The following is a 16,483-nucleotide window of genomic DNA, read 5'->3' on the forward strand; positions in this document are numbered from 1 at the left end:
CTATTTTTTTCTACTCAGTTTCTTAAAAGACAAATGACTTCCTAAAACAATAATTATAACACTGGATTGTGAGATTTATGATGTACGTAAAAATAAAACATATTAAAACAATAACACCAAGGAGGGGGTAGGGGGTAAATGGAGCTATACTGTTGCAAGATTCTTACATTTTACATGAATTAGTACAAAGCTAACTTTTATCACACTGTGACAAGTTAAGGACATAGTCACTAGAGCAACCACTGAAAATATAATGCAAAAAGGTATACCTAAAAAGCCTATTGACATCTAATTGGAAAAAGAAAAATGGAATTAAATGAAATACTAAAAAATATTCAATTTGCCCAAAAGAAGGCAGGAAAGGAGAAACAGAGGGGAAAGAAAAAAAATGAGCCAAATAGAAAACAAACAATAAAATGGTTTACCTAAATATAACCATATCAATTATTACATTAAATGTAGAGAACCAAACACTACAATTACAAGACGAGATTATGAGGGTGGGCTAAAGAGGCACTCTTTAAATATGGAGACTACAGATAGTTTGAAAGTAAAAGACTGTAAATGTGTATGCCATGTAAAAATTAAGCATGAGAAAGCTTCAGTGGTTGTACTGATTTCAGACACAGTAAATGTCTAAACAAGGACTACCCATCTGAGATAAAGATGGACATTTCAAAATTATTAAAATTTTTCAATTCATCAGAAAGATAATGACAATTCTAAATGTGTGTGCATTTAGAGCTTCAAACAACATGGACAAAACTGACAGAACTAAAGGGAGAAATGGATAATAGACAAAAAATCACTAACGATACAGAACATCTCTACAATACTATCAATCATCTGGGCCTAATTAACTTTTATAAATATTACCTAGCAACTGCAGAATACACATTCTTTTCAAGTGTGTATGAAATGTCTGCCAAGATATACGCTGGGCCATAAAACAAATCTCACTAAATTTCAAAAGACTAAAATCTTATGTTCTCTGATCTCAATAAAACTAAATTAGAAACCCAACAAAAACAAGATATCTTTAAAAGTCCTAAAATATTTGGAAATTAAACAGCATGTCTCTTAAAACCATGAATCAAAGAAAAGATCACAAGAGAAAAAAGAAAATACTTTGAACTCAATAATAATGAAAACACTATCAAGATTTGTGGGCTTCAGCTAAAAGCATTGCTTAGAGGAATACTTATAATTTTTAAATGACTATATTAGAAGAGAAGAAAGGCTTAAAATCAATTATCTAAGTTTCCACCTTAAAAGCTAGGAAAAGAAATGCAAATTAAACTCAAAGTAAGTAGAAGGAAATCAATAGTAAATATCAAAGCAGATATGAACGAAACAGAAAATAAAGAATAGAAAAAAATCAACAAACCCAAATTTGGTTCTTTGAAGAGAGTTATGATATACCCCTAACAAGTCTTATTAGGAAAAAAGTGAGCAAAAACACAAATTATCAACGTGAGGAATGAAAGAGGGGACATCACTACAGATTCTACAGGCATTAAAAAAATGTTAAGGCAATAATATGAACAATGTTTTGCTAATATATTAGAAAACACTGATGAAATAAACAAATTCCTTGAAAAACAACTTTCCCAAACTGGCATGATGAAACAAAAATCTGAATAGCTCTATGTCTATCCCAGAAATTGAATTTCTTATCAAACTTTTCCTATAAACAAAACTCCAGGCTCTGATAAGTTTCACTGGGGAGCTCTATCAAACATTTAAAGAAGAAATAGTACCAATTGTGTACAAACACCATCAGAACACAGAGGAGGAGGGAACACTTCCAAATCATTTTACGAGGCCAGCACAATCCTGACGCCAAAACCTGACAAGGACATTAAAAGTACAGAGCAATATCCGTCATGATCTTAGACGGAAAAAATCTTTAACAAAATATAAAGAATTGCTATTTTTGCTAATATTTATGACTGGATTATAATTATTTGAAATAAGAGAGAAAACTGCTTTCAGTCTGTTTCCTTATATAGAAATTCTATAGACTCCTGATTTTGGCAGACCCCTACTCAAAAAGTATTTAGATGGTCAGGGCTGCCCTTGTGGAAGGATAAATAAGAAAGCATAGCCTGGGCCCTGAAGAGCAAGGCCTTGCCATCAGGATGGGCCTCTGGATCAGTCTATAACAACCACATCCCCTAGACTTTCCTTATTACCTTATTATTATTATGGAAGAAAGCTCACAAGGAAACTGGTGGAAAAATCTGAAAAACATGGTATCAACGGCTCTTCAATAAATATTTGTTTAATTGGCTAGTTAATTGGCCAATTCAGAATTACTGAGTGAAATCCTAGTATTGGAAACTGCCCTGACTGAAGAAGTGCTCCTCAGTTGGGGTGTTACTGACATGTTGGACAGGACACCCTGCTGGGTGGGCTCCTGCACACCCTGCGAGACACTCAGCACCCCTGGTCCCCAGGCCCTATATTTCAGTGACAACCCAAGTCAATATGTCATCCAAAAAACCAAAGAAATACCCACACCCTCACACAGTTCCATACTCCTTGTGGGAGGGCAGGACTACTGGGAGTTGAGAACCAACATTCTAACCAATGCATTTAGAAAAAAGTGGACCATAAGGCAGGCCACAACAGGAAAATAGCATGTTCTCCCAGAAACCACACACAGCTATTGTCTTAATGAATAGCCTCCAAAAAGGGGTTGCACATCCCAGGGAATGAGCAAGACATCTGCTGGGGTATGATAAATACAAATAACTTCTATTTATCTTTTATTTCATCTTTAAAAGAAGAAAGAAAAGGGGCCAGCCTGGTGGTGCAGCAGTTAAGTTCACACTCTCTGCTCTGGCGGTTCGCAGTTTGGGATCCTGCACATGGTCCTTTGCACCACTTATCAAGCCACACTGTGGCAGGCATCCCACATATAAAATAGAGGAAGATGGGCACAGATGTTAGCTCGGGGCCAATCTTCCTCAAAAAAAAAAAATGAAGAAGAAAGAATGAAATTAAGCATTAATAATATTTAATGTGTGGATTGACCATTGTACTTCTATATAATATACACATGTTAGGGGTCTGTGAACAAATATTTTTTACTGATAAGGATGTTGGATTAAAACAAGCTCAGAGACCTGTGGTTTTTGAGGGGCTTTCAGAACCAATGCAGCCTCCCCAAAAGCTATAGGGCAGCATGCTGGTTGGGTTTCCAGCCAGTGTTGCTTTGTGAGTACTGATGCGGGCTCAGTGAGTCGAGGAGTCAAAAGAAAGATTTCTTGGACTCTCAAGGTCTGGCAGTAGTGCTCTTTTATTCAGAAAATAGTATGGAATAGCATGGAGACAGGACCCATGGGTAGTAAAGAGCTTCAGGCATGGGGACAGGACCCATGGGCAGTAAGAGCTGCAAACATGGATTGCGGGTAGGACTAAATTTAAGGTATAGGTATGTTATCTCTGCATATCTCATATGAGTTATCTCTTTACAAGACAAAGGAAAGAATATGTAAAAAAAAGTTGTTAAAATGGTATCAGTGCAGGTGGGGTCTGGTTATTGGGTGGTCCTACAACTTTAGATAAGAATCAGATCAGATTAAGTAAATGGCTGAAGCCACCACCTTAAATATCATCTTCAGCTAAAGACAAAGGAGGATGTTGGTGGTGGGGCGAGTCAATTACATGAGGTTACCAGACAAGTACAGTAGACAAGAGTAAGATTATTATGCAGGCTTAAGTCCTTGCCATCCCCATTAAGAGTTTCTAGAGATAAGGCCATCCCCCCTTCTTCAGGGTGCAGAGAAGGAGACGCCCCTACCAATGGAGATCTCCCTTATAAATGTAAATGTCTCCCAACAAATGGCAAGCAAATTCCACTCCTCAGAGCCTCCTTCCCATCTGCAGTTTTTAAAAGCAACCAGCCTAAAATAATCCTCATCAAGTACTATACCTTCACAATGTGGGAATCCAATCTGTGACAAAATCTGTTTCAAGGTCAATTTGTTGCTCTTAAGCCCATGCAGTTGAAGCCATTCCTCGGATGAGATGAGGCTCTGCTCAGCCAAGTCTGTTGTGGCATTGCTCAGTCCCTCTTGACTCCACAGCTGCTGCTCAGAGATGGTAGAAGATGAGCCAGACGTCTCCATCTCTGAACCAGAATTTAATTCACAGGGACCTCCTGTAAGGGCAATTGTCAAACTCAGACTTCCCAAAAACTGGGAAACAATCTAACATCAATAGAGGATTGGTTTAATATAAATTACAGTAAATCTTTGAAGTGGAATTCTATGTATTAGTTAAAAGTTATAATATAGATGTATATTTGTTGGCAAAGAAGGTATCTACATATAATGCTACAAGATATCCATAAAATTCAACACATATTTTTTCCCTTCCACTGTCTCTTGATATCCTGGGAATTTTGGTTGATGCCAAATTCCTTTGAAATAGTTCTGGGAATTCCCCAAGGGGACTGAAATCTGTATTCAGGCTCTCTGTTTTCTCACTCCTACTGTCTGTACTTTCCTCTGAGTTCTCCTGCAGACCCCCTGACCTGGAGCCTGTAGATTTTGTGTGATCTGTGACCTCTGGTAGGATGGATCTATGGAAGCGGTGAAGGGTCTCTGACAGAGCTAAGGGTAAATGGGAAAACACAGGCGATTATTATCAGGAAAAGCCATGAGAAAAACATGAAGTAACTTTCCTTTTCTAGTACACTCATGTTTCATCAGGAAAAGAGGCAACTGCAATAATAAACTTCACTAATATCACACTGAGATAACTACTGCTAACATTTTGGTGCACTTTTTCTAGTGTTTTTATAGACACATATATATTAAAATGAGTTATATGTACATACCAGTATACACACAGAAAAAGGCCTAGAAGTATATATGTCAACAGGTTTACAGTATTTTCTCTGTATGGTGAGAATGTATGTGGTTTTTGCCTTTTCTATGTTGTTTAAATTTTTGCATCATTTAAACATTTCTAAAATAGGATTTACTTTTATAATCAGAAAAATACAAAAGTCTTCCCTTTTGGAAAATAAACAACCACTCCTGAACCTTCATTACACATCAGTATTCCAATTATAATCACATCTGACCTTTTGCTTCCAAAGAGGATAAAGAAGACAAAACCCTGAAAGGAGACAGCTGTTCTGCAGGTGGAGTGGCTAACTGAGGGCCAGTGACAGGGTGGGAACCAGACTGCAGCTCAGCCCAGCTGGAATACACGGACGCACCTTCTGAATGCTTTACTTGAACGTTTTATTCTCTGGGACTTTAAAGTTGGACTTAAATGTTCTGGCTACCTGTTCTAGGACCAACTGGACTCAAGGCAACATGCAACATATTAAACTTAGCTGCTTATTGGTGCCATGGAGTCCATCTCGACTCCCAGTGACCCTGGGTATGGCAGAGCAGAACCCTGCCTGGTCTTCCTGCGCCATCCTCTCACCTTCCAGTGCTATATCAGACAATGCTCTGTGGCTATGCATAGAGTTTTCATGGCCAATTTTTTTGGAAGTAGGTGGCCAAGTCCTTCTTCCTAGTCTGTCTTAGTCTAGAAGCTCTGCTGAAACCTGTCCACCATAGGTGACCCTGTTGATATTTGAAATACTGGTGGCATAGCACACAGTATGACAACCGACAGATGGGTGGTGTGGTTCCCTGACTGGGAAAGGAACTCAGGCTGCAGTGGTGAGAGTGTCAAATCTTAACCACTAGACCACCAGGGCTGGCTATTAAATTTATCTAGACCCACCTAAAAATAGCCAGTGACACAAGAGGAAAGGAGTGGCCAAAGTAATGCAATCTTAACCCACTCACCGCGACGTCAGGCAGGGCTGGTAACTTGGAGAAAGGGTAGAAAACTCTGCTTACCCCTGCGTGCAGAACGTGCAATGCACAGAAAAGTGTTCCCTGGACTGCGAAACTTTTCAACAATGGAAATATCCTCCTTTCCCATTTTCAACTCCGTATTTCCTAAAAGTCTGAGTGTTACGACATAAAAATTCAACACAGAAATCAGCTGGACCCAAGCTAGGGAGGTTTTGTTAAAAGTTAGAAACATTATTATTAGCAAACAATTAACTTTATGTCTATTCTGCATAGTATATATTGAATCCCTGTAATAACCTTATGAGGTAGGCAGTACTATTATTTCCATTTTACAGATAAGGAAACCAGCACAGAGAGTGGTTAACTGACTTGCCCACGATCTCACAGCTGGTGGGGGTGTAACTGAGATTCGAAGCCAGGTCATTGGCTCTAGAGCGATGTTCTGTGGCCTTTAGTATAATAGGAACAACAGCAGGGGCCTCCATTTGCAGGCCAGGCACTGGCTGAGCTTTCTCTATGCACTATCTCATACATTCTTCATAACCATACCAGTTACACGCTGCTAACACCCCACTTACAGCTGAGGAATCAGAAGCTTCAAGAATTTAAAGAGGTTGTTCAGGACCCACAGGCAGTAAGCGGCAGAAGCAGGAGTCAACGCCGTTTCTTGACCACCCTGCTACGGCTATGACTGAGCTCCTGCAGCTAGGCCCTATGCTACAAGCCAACAGATGGACTGCATTCCAGTGGGACTGCTTCCTGTTAGCTCTCTTGGGTCTTCACTGTGAAGACACAGACACTTTATTCTCAGAGGTCGGGCTCAATAAGCTTCCTGGCTCATCATTTTCAAAGACAATGATTTCCATTTTACGGTTTATGTGAATTTGTGTTGTCCATATATGTTGAACTCCAAAGGTACACAAACTCATATTGTGAAGATCTTGTCTTCTTTCTACAAGGGTTTAATTTGATGAGAATGTTACCATAGTACTTGGTGAGCATCATGTAGGAGTGGGAAAGTTTGGAACGAAAACTGTGTAGGCCCCTTCTTAGACAAGTGATTCCTGTTCTCTAGAACAGGGACACGACCTGTGCACCTTGACCCCCAGGGTTACTGCAAGGAACACACATGCTGATGCGTGAATTCTGCATAGATAAGCACTTGATATATTGGAAAGAGCTATGTACAAATAAGTTACTTAAAAGTCGCTGTCCTTTAGTAATCGTGCTTTGTTTCATACCCCCGCTTTTACTCTAAGTCCCTTTTCACCCCCGAGGTCCCAGTCCTATCGAGCTATGATGTTTGGGGTCCTCCTCCGTTAGAATCACAGACCATGACAACAACAAGAAGGGCAGACTAATATCTTCAACTTTCTTTCTGAGATCTGTTCAACAAAGACTGCCAGCTGAAAGACTTTTAAATTTGACCCATGGTTCCTATAGAAACAAGAAAAGGAAGCTCAGAATAAAGATTTTTGACTATTTCACCATTTCCAGTTAATCCTTCTCTTTCCTGAAACACACTCAGTCACCTCCTATGTTCTTACTAGAGGGAGCTAAGCTACATAAACTGTCCTAATAAGGCTCCTAAACTGGATTTTGGAACGTTAAAGAAAGTCAGGAGAATCATAGCTTTTGTTTTTAAGCCAAATGGACACGTTCTTGATTCCAAACAAAAGGCAACTGAATCCTCCAGCTAAGGCGCACACCCTAGCCGCTTCTGCATGCACACGACTTAACATATTAAACATAAAAAAGTCTGGTTGGCTCTATGGAATCTGAGAGCCTGCATGAGTCACTCTGATTCAGATCTTGACTCAGGGTGTCTTAGCCTGAGAATACCCTTATTGTTGGAAATGACAGCAACTAGAAAATGGAGCTTATCCAGAGAAAACAAGGAAGGAAAGAGAGAAAGGGCATCTCAACAGAAGGGATGGTCCTGCTCAAGTGGAATAAGAGCTGCTTTGCCAGAGCAAGGAAGCCTGCTGGAACCACGCTGCCAAGGGAGCCTACAAAGTGACCCCTCCGCACACAGCACACCTGCTTTCCCACCTCCAAGGGCCCTCAAGGAATCCTAGCCATCAGGGCCCATTTCAAACCCTGCCTCCTCCTTTAAGCCTCTCCAGACCCCCGCCCAGCTTTGCTTTGACACTTCACCAATATGGCCTTGGGCACTTCAGGTCTGTCCTCTCTAGACTGAAAAAAGGTTCAGTGACTACAGAGACAAACTACATGAACGTCCTCAGCACTGTGCCTTATAGACAGCAGGCACTTTGTATGGGTGTTCAGTTGAATTAAATTGATCACTCAGAATTACTGAGAATCCTGATTTTTCAAACAACGCAAAGACTTGTAGTTCTAACAAGGGTAAGATCAGGAAAGAGCTGTCTCTTTAACAGAGACATTATTTTCTGGATATTACTATGTTATTATTATCACTATTATAATTCAGAGTTTCTTCATCTGAGGTTATTACAAGTTGGAGAACAGAAGAATCCAGAAGTAAGAAACAACAAATCCCAGTTGAGCATTGCCCTAAGTTTTAAAAGCTATCCCAAGAGCCAAAGTCTGGGGAAATAGGAAGGGATTTCTTGAATAGAAAGAGAAGTATAAATGGAGGAGAAACAAAAGGAAATGAAAGTCTAAGCTGAAGGCAGGGGCAAGTAGGCAGAGTTCTGGGGAAAAATAGAAAGGTTAAGCTGGCACATGTCCAAAGGCCCCAACCAAGGAAACTAGGGGCTCCGTGTACAGCCAGCCCGTGCTGCTGGAGTCTGCCTATAGGGGGCAGCCAAGAGACGCCCGTGGTTGTCCTGAGGTGAGCACCTTGTGGAAGTCCTCACGGCTTAAGAGAGCAGGTCCTATATGCTCAGAGGTTGAGACACAGTGCACGACATAGAGTCCATTAAATTCAGCTTAAACATTCGGTGTACTTCTACCTGCTTTATGATCAACACCCAAAACTTCCCATATCCTTGTTAGTTACTGAAAAAGAAGCCTGGGCTAGGTGGGCATATCTTGTGATTTATGTAAGTTTTGAATTATGGTTGCACCAGAAAGAAAGGAAGCTGGGATGAAGCCCCGTGGGTATCCTGCCACAACTGTCCGCCAGAAACCCTTAATCTCCTTCCTCTTTATTCTTCTGCCCTTGAGGAGCAAGGCTAGGCTGTGATCATCTGCTCAAATAATGTGGGCAGAGGCAGGGAGACTGAAATGGACTGTCCCACGGTTGAGAAAATAGGGCCAGGAAAAGAAAGGCTAAGAATAATCGGGGCGCTTTAGGGGGAAGGTCATTGCTGAGGAGAAACAAAGAACCCCCAAGAAGATGAAGGGAAAACTCCACCAGGTGGAAGCTAAATCTCCTTAAGTTTTATGTCCTTATTTTTTAAAAAAGCAAAAGAAAATGGGGGCTCCTGTTAATGATGTGATTGCGAAAAGCACGTTTGTGTGGAGGAATGGGGGAGAGCCAGAGGACATTCTGGGACAGAAAGTTGTAGAAAGCTTTAATCCGAGCAGAGAGCTTTCAGTTTTAGACTATTCACATTACCATTACTTTTTAAAAATAAATTTCTCCTGGTTCTTGTATTACCTCGAAAGCCCAAGTGGACTTCACCTTCTTGTTACTGTTGGCCCGTGGTAAGACAGAAACTAGGAAAGCTGGTCCTCCACCAGAGCGGCTGGGGGCGAGGTAGGTAAGAGCTGTGCAGTAGGAGGGCGGGGTACCTCGTTTCTTGGCCTGACCCTAGTACCAAACTGTTAAGTGAGTCCAGGCAAGTCGCTGAGCTTCCTGGGCCTGTTCCCACATCTGTAGGTGGGGGGTAGTCCAGCTCAGAAACTGTGTAAACTCCAAGATTTCCCTACGCAGCCTGTCGGAAACCTCAGCACCTCCGACGTTCTGGCGTGGAAGGGATCGCATCCCACACTTACTAGACAATGTCAGATGAAAAACGAGGCGGTTCCTATTTCAGCAGCCACCCGCCCATCCTCCGGGGGCCGTGTGACCCGGGAGGACTGGCGAGGTACGCATGCCGCCGGCTGACAAGGCAGCGATTCCCGCGGGCGAAGGGTCCGCGCTTGGCGCGAAGGATCCCAGCCGTTCGATTTCTCTGTGACCCAAGAGCCAGCCGCGCGGCCTGTTGACCACGGCGTCGCCGCGGTTGCTCGGACACGGCCAATCACGGCGCGGCTCCGTGAGCTGGCCCCGCCCACGGAGCGCGCCCTGCGGAGGCGGGGCCCGGGGCCGGGGCCCGGGGCCGGGGGCGGGGCCCGGGGCCGGGGGGCGGGGCTCTGAGGCGGTTCCCGGGGCGGTGCGGAATGCAGGTGACCGGGATTCTCTAGGGACCCACGACCGCCACCTCGGACGCGAAGCCAGGGCCCCACGCCAGGGGACAGGGCGGAGGGCAGTGTCTCCTGCGCCTGCCATCATAGGGAAAATTTACCACGGTGGTGAATATTAACTAATCAAGTGAACAAATAAGTACACAGACAAGCCCGGGTAAGGGGCGAGGGCGCGAGCGGACGTGGAGGAAAGCGCCGAAGGCGAGGAGGAAGCCGGTGCCCTGCAGGAAACGTTACAATTAACTCCTGTACTTAACTTTTCCGCGCGCGGAGGGCTTACCCTGCGAGATTTTGTTTCATTTTCACCTCAACGCTGCGAAGAGCTATTGTCTTCATTTTACAGTTGAGGGAAAGAAGCTTGAAGAGGGGGGGCAGGTGGTTGTAGATAGCTCAGCCATGGAGCGAGGGAGGACCTGAGACCGCGGGCCCAGGGAGCAGCAGTTTTACAAATTTGCAATTTATGAAGCAGGGGCTGCAGTTGCCAAAAATACTCTCATCTAGTAGATATGAGTATTCCTATAGGCATTATTTTCTCCATTCTGCTTTATTTTTAACCCTTGTTTTACTTTTACCTTATCAGGTAAGCAAAGAGCTGAAAATATATGCCTGTGAGTTTTCAGTCACTTGGGAATAAAATTGTGCTTATGAACATCTTTAAACCCTTAATAAAAGATCCCACAGGCAAGTATTGTTTTACTAGATTGGGATATTAAACTCTTTTAGATTTTAAAACTCAAAAAGTGAGATCATTTGTAGGTTTTTGAGTCAAAGATCTAATAAAACAGTTAATATTAGAACTGACTAATTCTGTCATCAACAGAAAAGTCTAATTCATCCACAGGGGTTTATTTTTCCTACTTTTTTTTTTTTTTTTTTTTTTTTGCTGGGAAAGATTCACCCTGAGCTAACATCTGTGGCCAATCTTCCTCTTTTGTTCTCTCCCCAAAGCCCCAGCACATAGTTATATATTCTAGTTGTAAGTCCTTCTAGTTCTTGTACCTGAGCCACTGCCACAGCATGGCTACCGACAGATGATGGTGTGTTTCTGCCTCCACCACCCCCAAACCAAACTCTGGCTTCCGAAGCAGAGCACCCCAAACTTTAACCACTAGATCAGCAGGACTGGCTCTCCTACATCTTTTTAAACGCCTTTATAACTGTGAAAGTACTGAAAGGTTTGATCTCAGATCACGCGTCATCTGTAGAGTTATCAGATTGTATACCATTGGCGCTGCAAATGACACCTGCCAGCTGTACCACCCAAAACAAAAACTCAGTGCAGAGTACTAAAGATCCTGTTCAGAAGGGAAGTAGCACGGCAGCCACACCTACATTTGCCAATGCCGCCTTAAACTCTGCTGTCCACACCCTGCCAGACCAATATTATAGGGTGACATGGGTGAGACAGAGCACACCGCACCCACACAGTCAAACCCACTGCCTCACATAGTCACACCAGGCACTCCTGTCCCCACCTTCGCCCCGTGCCTTCTCCCATCCCTGGGACACTTGCCACGTATATGCAAGTAACTGCAGCTGACTCTATGCTTCTGTCGATTATGTTTTTGTGCCTATAAGCATAAGTTCCTATGAAAATGTTAAACATTAATTACTTAAATTGTAGACAGATAAGTGAGCCGAAGTTTAGGTTATTTTAAAGCGTTGCATAGCTGATACAGACTTCAGTTCAGCCAGCCACGGGATGGTTCACCTTATTTTTGTTTGTCGAGGGGTCTGGAGTGAGAATACCTTTAGCACAGTTGTGATATACCATTGTACTGAATTTTAACAACTTTGTTTTGAGTTTACATTTTACAGATCATTTATATCCTACCCTCAACCTCAGTAATTGACATTTATCACATCACTCCCGTCCTTAAATTAATGTCTAACCTGAATTTACCACTCAGGGCCCAGATTATACTTTCAACCTCTTTGCCCACAACTCAAACCCTCCAGCAGCGAGACTAACCTGGTCTCTGCCTCTGACCCAGATGCCTTTACTCAGCCCATCCCCTTCACCTGGTTTGCCCCAACTTGGAAGCCACATCCCCCCAGGTCCTTCAAGGTCAGCTCAAGCTCCTCTCTCTTCACAAAGCCTCTCAGGGACACTCCAGCCCCAATCGTTTCTCTCCACTTGTCCAGACTCAGAGCCTCAATTGTCATTACCACCCTCTTGGCAGCCCTGTACTGCCTCGTGACAGCCCTCACATTGTTATTTGACCTTTGTGCTGTTTACTTTTCAAGTTGAATGGTTTTTCTTCAAACAAGTCGAGCACCAGCGCTACTTGGGCTTATGATCATGATTAGAATCTTTGGGGGGAGGGGTGGAGGGAAGATGCTAAATGAAATGAAAGGAGGAAAGGCAATTTTCCTAAGCCCACCGCAAAAACTGCAGCCAGAGGAAAAGAAGAATGTTAATTCAAGGGAAATGTATATATGTGTGAGAAAGAGTCTGAGATGGAATTAACACTGAAGGGGAAGGAAGGGGAAGCGGGAAAGTGAGAGTGAAGCAATTAAATCAGGCAGCAATGCCTGCTGAACCTTGGTTGGTACTGTGAGTCCAGGTGTTTCGGCTATCAGGGCTGCCTTGAGAGAGGGGGTGGGAGTGGGGAAGGCAAACTCTCAGTGGCTATTTGCATATATTGTGATGTTCTTCAGGTCACTGTTCATTATTTGGGGAGTGAGTGCAGGCCTGTGGCTGTCAATCTCAGGTCTTTCATGAAGAACAGAGCTTTTAGGCACAACAGTTCTACTCTTGACAATTACTGTGTTCAGTGTTAATCAGCATTTAAAAAGAATAGCTAGAATTTACTGAATGCCAGACAATTTCAAGTTCTAGCACTTTAAATATACCACTTCATTCAGTCCTTACAAAAGTTCCAGGAAGGAAATACCATGATTATCCCCATTTTACAGATAAGTAAACTGAGACATAAGATTAAGCAACTTCTCCGAGGCCACTCAGCTAGTAAATGGTGGCTCCAGAATTTGACCCCAGGCAGCCTGCCTTCAACACCCTGCTCTCTTAATTATATGCTGTGTTGATCAATTTTTGGCTTTAGTTTTTTCCAGAAGAAATTTTCTGGCATCTCAGTTGTACAGCGTTCATTTAGATCTGAATGTTAACGCCCCGGTGAAAACCTCACTGGATTTGAATGGGCTTTTAAGAGAACATATTTCAGTTTTAAAGGGTACAAAGCAGATCTATTTTCTAAAGACCCTCCCTCCCACACTTCCTGTTAACCAACGCCCTTGCAATGTGGCATTGCTTTTCAATTAGCTGGATGCCTTTTAGTCTACTACCGTATCCCCATAGCTAAATTAGGAAGAACTGAATGACAACATTTTGTCTAAACAAAAAGTCCCCAACACTTGGAAGTTTAAAATCACTCTTCAAAATACATACTTATACCAAAAGCTGCCCAAAACCATGCTCCTGGGATGAGATTTCCATCACATGGAAATCGTGTTCAGGAAGGGGCCTGAATCTTGCCTTGGCCGGTCATCCTTCCCGGCGGTTCTGAGGAAAGGAGTGCATCCATGGCAACAGATGATAAGGCACTTCCTTATTCTAGGTCCCTGCAACCCCAGTGCGGGTGACCTGGCAACCCCGTGTGGGTGCAGGACTTGGGCACAAGTCTAGGGCCTCTCTCTCTCCTTCTAAGCTCAGGTCTTTCTACCAGCTCCTTGCTGAGCCCGGAGGGGCAAAGGTGTGGCGCTGCTCATGTGGGAGGAAGAGAGGGAAGAGGGTCTGCCCACTGGAAGAGGTGAGCTCTGATTCGGCTGCCTCTTTTCCTCTTGGAGAAAGAGCAAAGTACCAGAGAGAGAACCACACCTGGTGGATAACTTCACGAGTTACGTACCAGTGCCAGCTCGTGAACTTGGCACCATCAACCTCCTAGAGTCAGATCCAATTAGATCCATACTCCCACTTCCCCAGGAGTGAAGAGGAGAGAGGAGAGAGAGAAAGAGCATAACAATAGAAGATTAGAACATTCTCATTGATTAATCTTATTATAAAAATCCTGCATAGAATGCCAGTACCTTGAATTCAATGGAATATTTTTTAAAGCAATATTTTAAAATTTGTAAAAGTATATATCTTTCTGCCAAGCAATTCCACTTCTAGGTTTCCTTGAGAACACACAAAAGTATTTTCATAATAGCAAAATAATGGAAATCGTCTAAATGCCTATTAACAAGAGAGTGGTTGAAATTATGGTATATACTGTCTGTGATATGGCAACAGTTTAAAAGAATAAGTTTATTTGTTATAAAAGATCTCCAAGGTATATTGCTGAATTTTTTAAATCATGTTGCAGAACAAATACATGCAGTGTAGTGCCTTTTATGTTAAAATACACACACGCACACATTGATGCATTCACATGCTTGCTTCCACTCATAGCCCATGGGCCAGAGCAAGTCACATGACCCCACCTAATAACTAGGAGATGGGGAACCATGGGGAATAATCCCTGGGCGGTGGGAATTTTTCTTTGTCCTGTAAGCCAAGATTTGGGCTTTGGAAAACAGCAGCCAGAGTTGCAGGCACTCTGCTTTTCACGCTTGAGGAAATGAAGTCGAGAACAGGCTGCCTGGTGGAGTGCGGGGGCAAGGGCACGTGGAATGTACAGAGAGCCAGAAAAGACACACACGCACACACATATGGTCCAGCGTCATCTAAAACTATATACAGATTTGCCCTGCTGTCCGAAAATTCACTTTACGCAGCTTTGCTCTTATGAAAGACCTACATTAGTAACTGTTCTCGCTAAGCAAAGGAAATCCAAAGGAGTTTTTCACTTTCACACCAAAAAAAAAAGGCAAAAAGCAAAAATAGCGTTCCGCGTTCATCTTGCAGCAAGCAATGCATTATAGAGGCAGTGCACCCTCGCGGCGGGAGCGGCGCCTCCGGGCTTCTTCCAGGGGAGCTGCACTCACCATCTCGCATCAAGACGCCAGAGCTTGGAACAGTGTCTGTAGCATCTGGGCTTTATCTCGATATTTTGGTAGGTTATTTTTTGGGTCGGCAATGCTCAAAAATTTTTCCCATATAAATTAATGGTAACTGCTTCTTCACTTTACAACATTTCGGTCTTTGAAAGTTTTCCTAGGAATGCCCTACTTTCAGAAACCGGGGGAACCCTGTGCTTAGATTTTCTTACTCAAATAGAAATGCTGTCACAGAGACAGGGTTTATAATATTGTACACCAAGGGCTTTTGTAAAACGTTCATATAATGTTGCTCATTTGAAGATTATCTCTGTATGTTCTAGAAGTATCTATTAAAGACATTGTGTTATCACATGTCTGGATTCAAACACCCTACAAGCTTCTCCAGGAGTTTACCGCTATGGACATGTGTGCCTTGTGTTTTCGGATAGTTTTTGGTTTTGGTTTTTGTTACGCTTTAAGCTCACATAGCGTGTCTTTCTGATGTCGTTTGTCTCCCTCTCTTTCAGCTCTCGACTGGTATAATTCTGCTCTGGTCTTAACATTTTTGTGGGTGCGTGTGGGGTGGGCCTTAACCTGCAGGGCAGTGCCTTTCAAGAAGAGCGTGGGCATAAATAAAATCTCAGAGGATCGGAGGCCTCTGGGTGCAGCGTCCTCTGAAGCCTGTGCGGTGTTGGGAGGGCTGAGTGGGAACTGCTGGGTCATGGTGTACGGTGCTCATCCACCCCTGGGAATGGGCCGACGGGCACACATATGGCGGAGCCCAGAAATGTGGGGGACAAAGGGCTCTACCCTCTTCTTGACTTGAGGCCTCTTCCCCCCACTCCCCACCCTGCAGGAGCTGGAGAATGGCACTGTGGCCAAGGCGTCCATGGGGCCAGCTGAGCCCGCTGCTCCTTGGGCCCAGGGCTCTCCACAGGAGGGAGCCTGGAGCCCACCTCCTCCCCCAAGCCCCAGGTCTTTGGGCTTAGCTTTACACTCGTCCTTTCTCCTGACAATGAATCATTAAGGGATAGCGGAAGGAGGATTGTCGATTTTTAACTGCAGTAAAAGTTTAAGCAAGATCCCAGAAAGTCATTATTGAAATGCCACTTTTTGTCTTTCGAAGTCCTCTTTAACTGAAAGGATGGTTTTAAAAGAATACATACTCAGTAGGCTTCTCTCCGTGGAGAACTTTTCCCACTCCATGACGAATGCCAAGCTCTAACCTCTTGCAAAGCTGTAGCCTTAGTCTTTAAGATAGCAACTGTGTTTCCTGAAAGAACAGGACAAGGAGCAAATTATGACTAATGTGAAAAAGAAATCCCGTAGAGCCATTCTCTGAAAGAATAAATTTATTTATTTATTTATTTATT

The 16,483-nt window shown here is 43.2% G+C and overlaps 1 protein-coding gene across 1 annotated transcript in view; it reads right to left on the bottom strand.

Moving 5' to 3' along the window:
* The window catches only part of VWA3B (von Willebrand factor A domain containing 3B), a 190,129-nt gene extending 180,139 nt beyond the window's left edge, over positions 1-9,990 (bottom strand). Inside the window, exons 1-2 of the mRNA XM_070512783.1 lie at positions 9,759-9,990; positions 3,941-4,168 (exon numbers count right to left, since the gene is read on the bottom strand). Of these exons, the coding sequence (XP_070368884.1) occupies positions 3,941-4,136 (196 nt within the window). The 5' untranslated portion in view covers positions 4,137-4,168; positions 9,759-9,990. The remainder of the gene's footprint in view (positions 1-3,940; positions 4,169-9,758) is intronic.
* Between the last annotated feature and the right edge of the window lie 6,493 nt (positions 9,991-16,483).

The sequence above is a fragment of the Equus asinus genome, chromosome 6 (genome assembly GCF_041296235.1).
Source record: "Equus asinus isolate D_3611 breed Donkey chromosome 6, EquAss-T2T_v2, whole genome shotgun sequence".
Taxonomy (NCBI): Eukaryota; Metazoa; Chordata; class Mammalia; order Perissodactyla; family Equidae; genus Equus; species Equus asinus.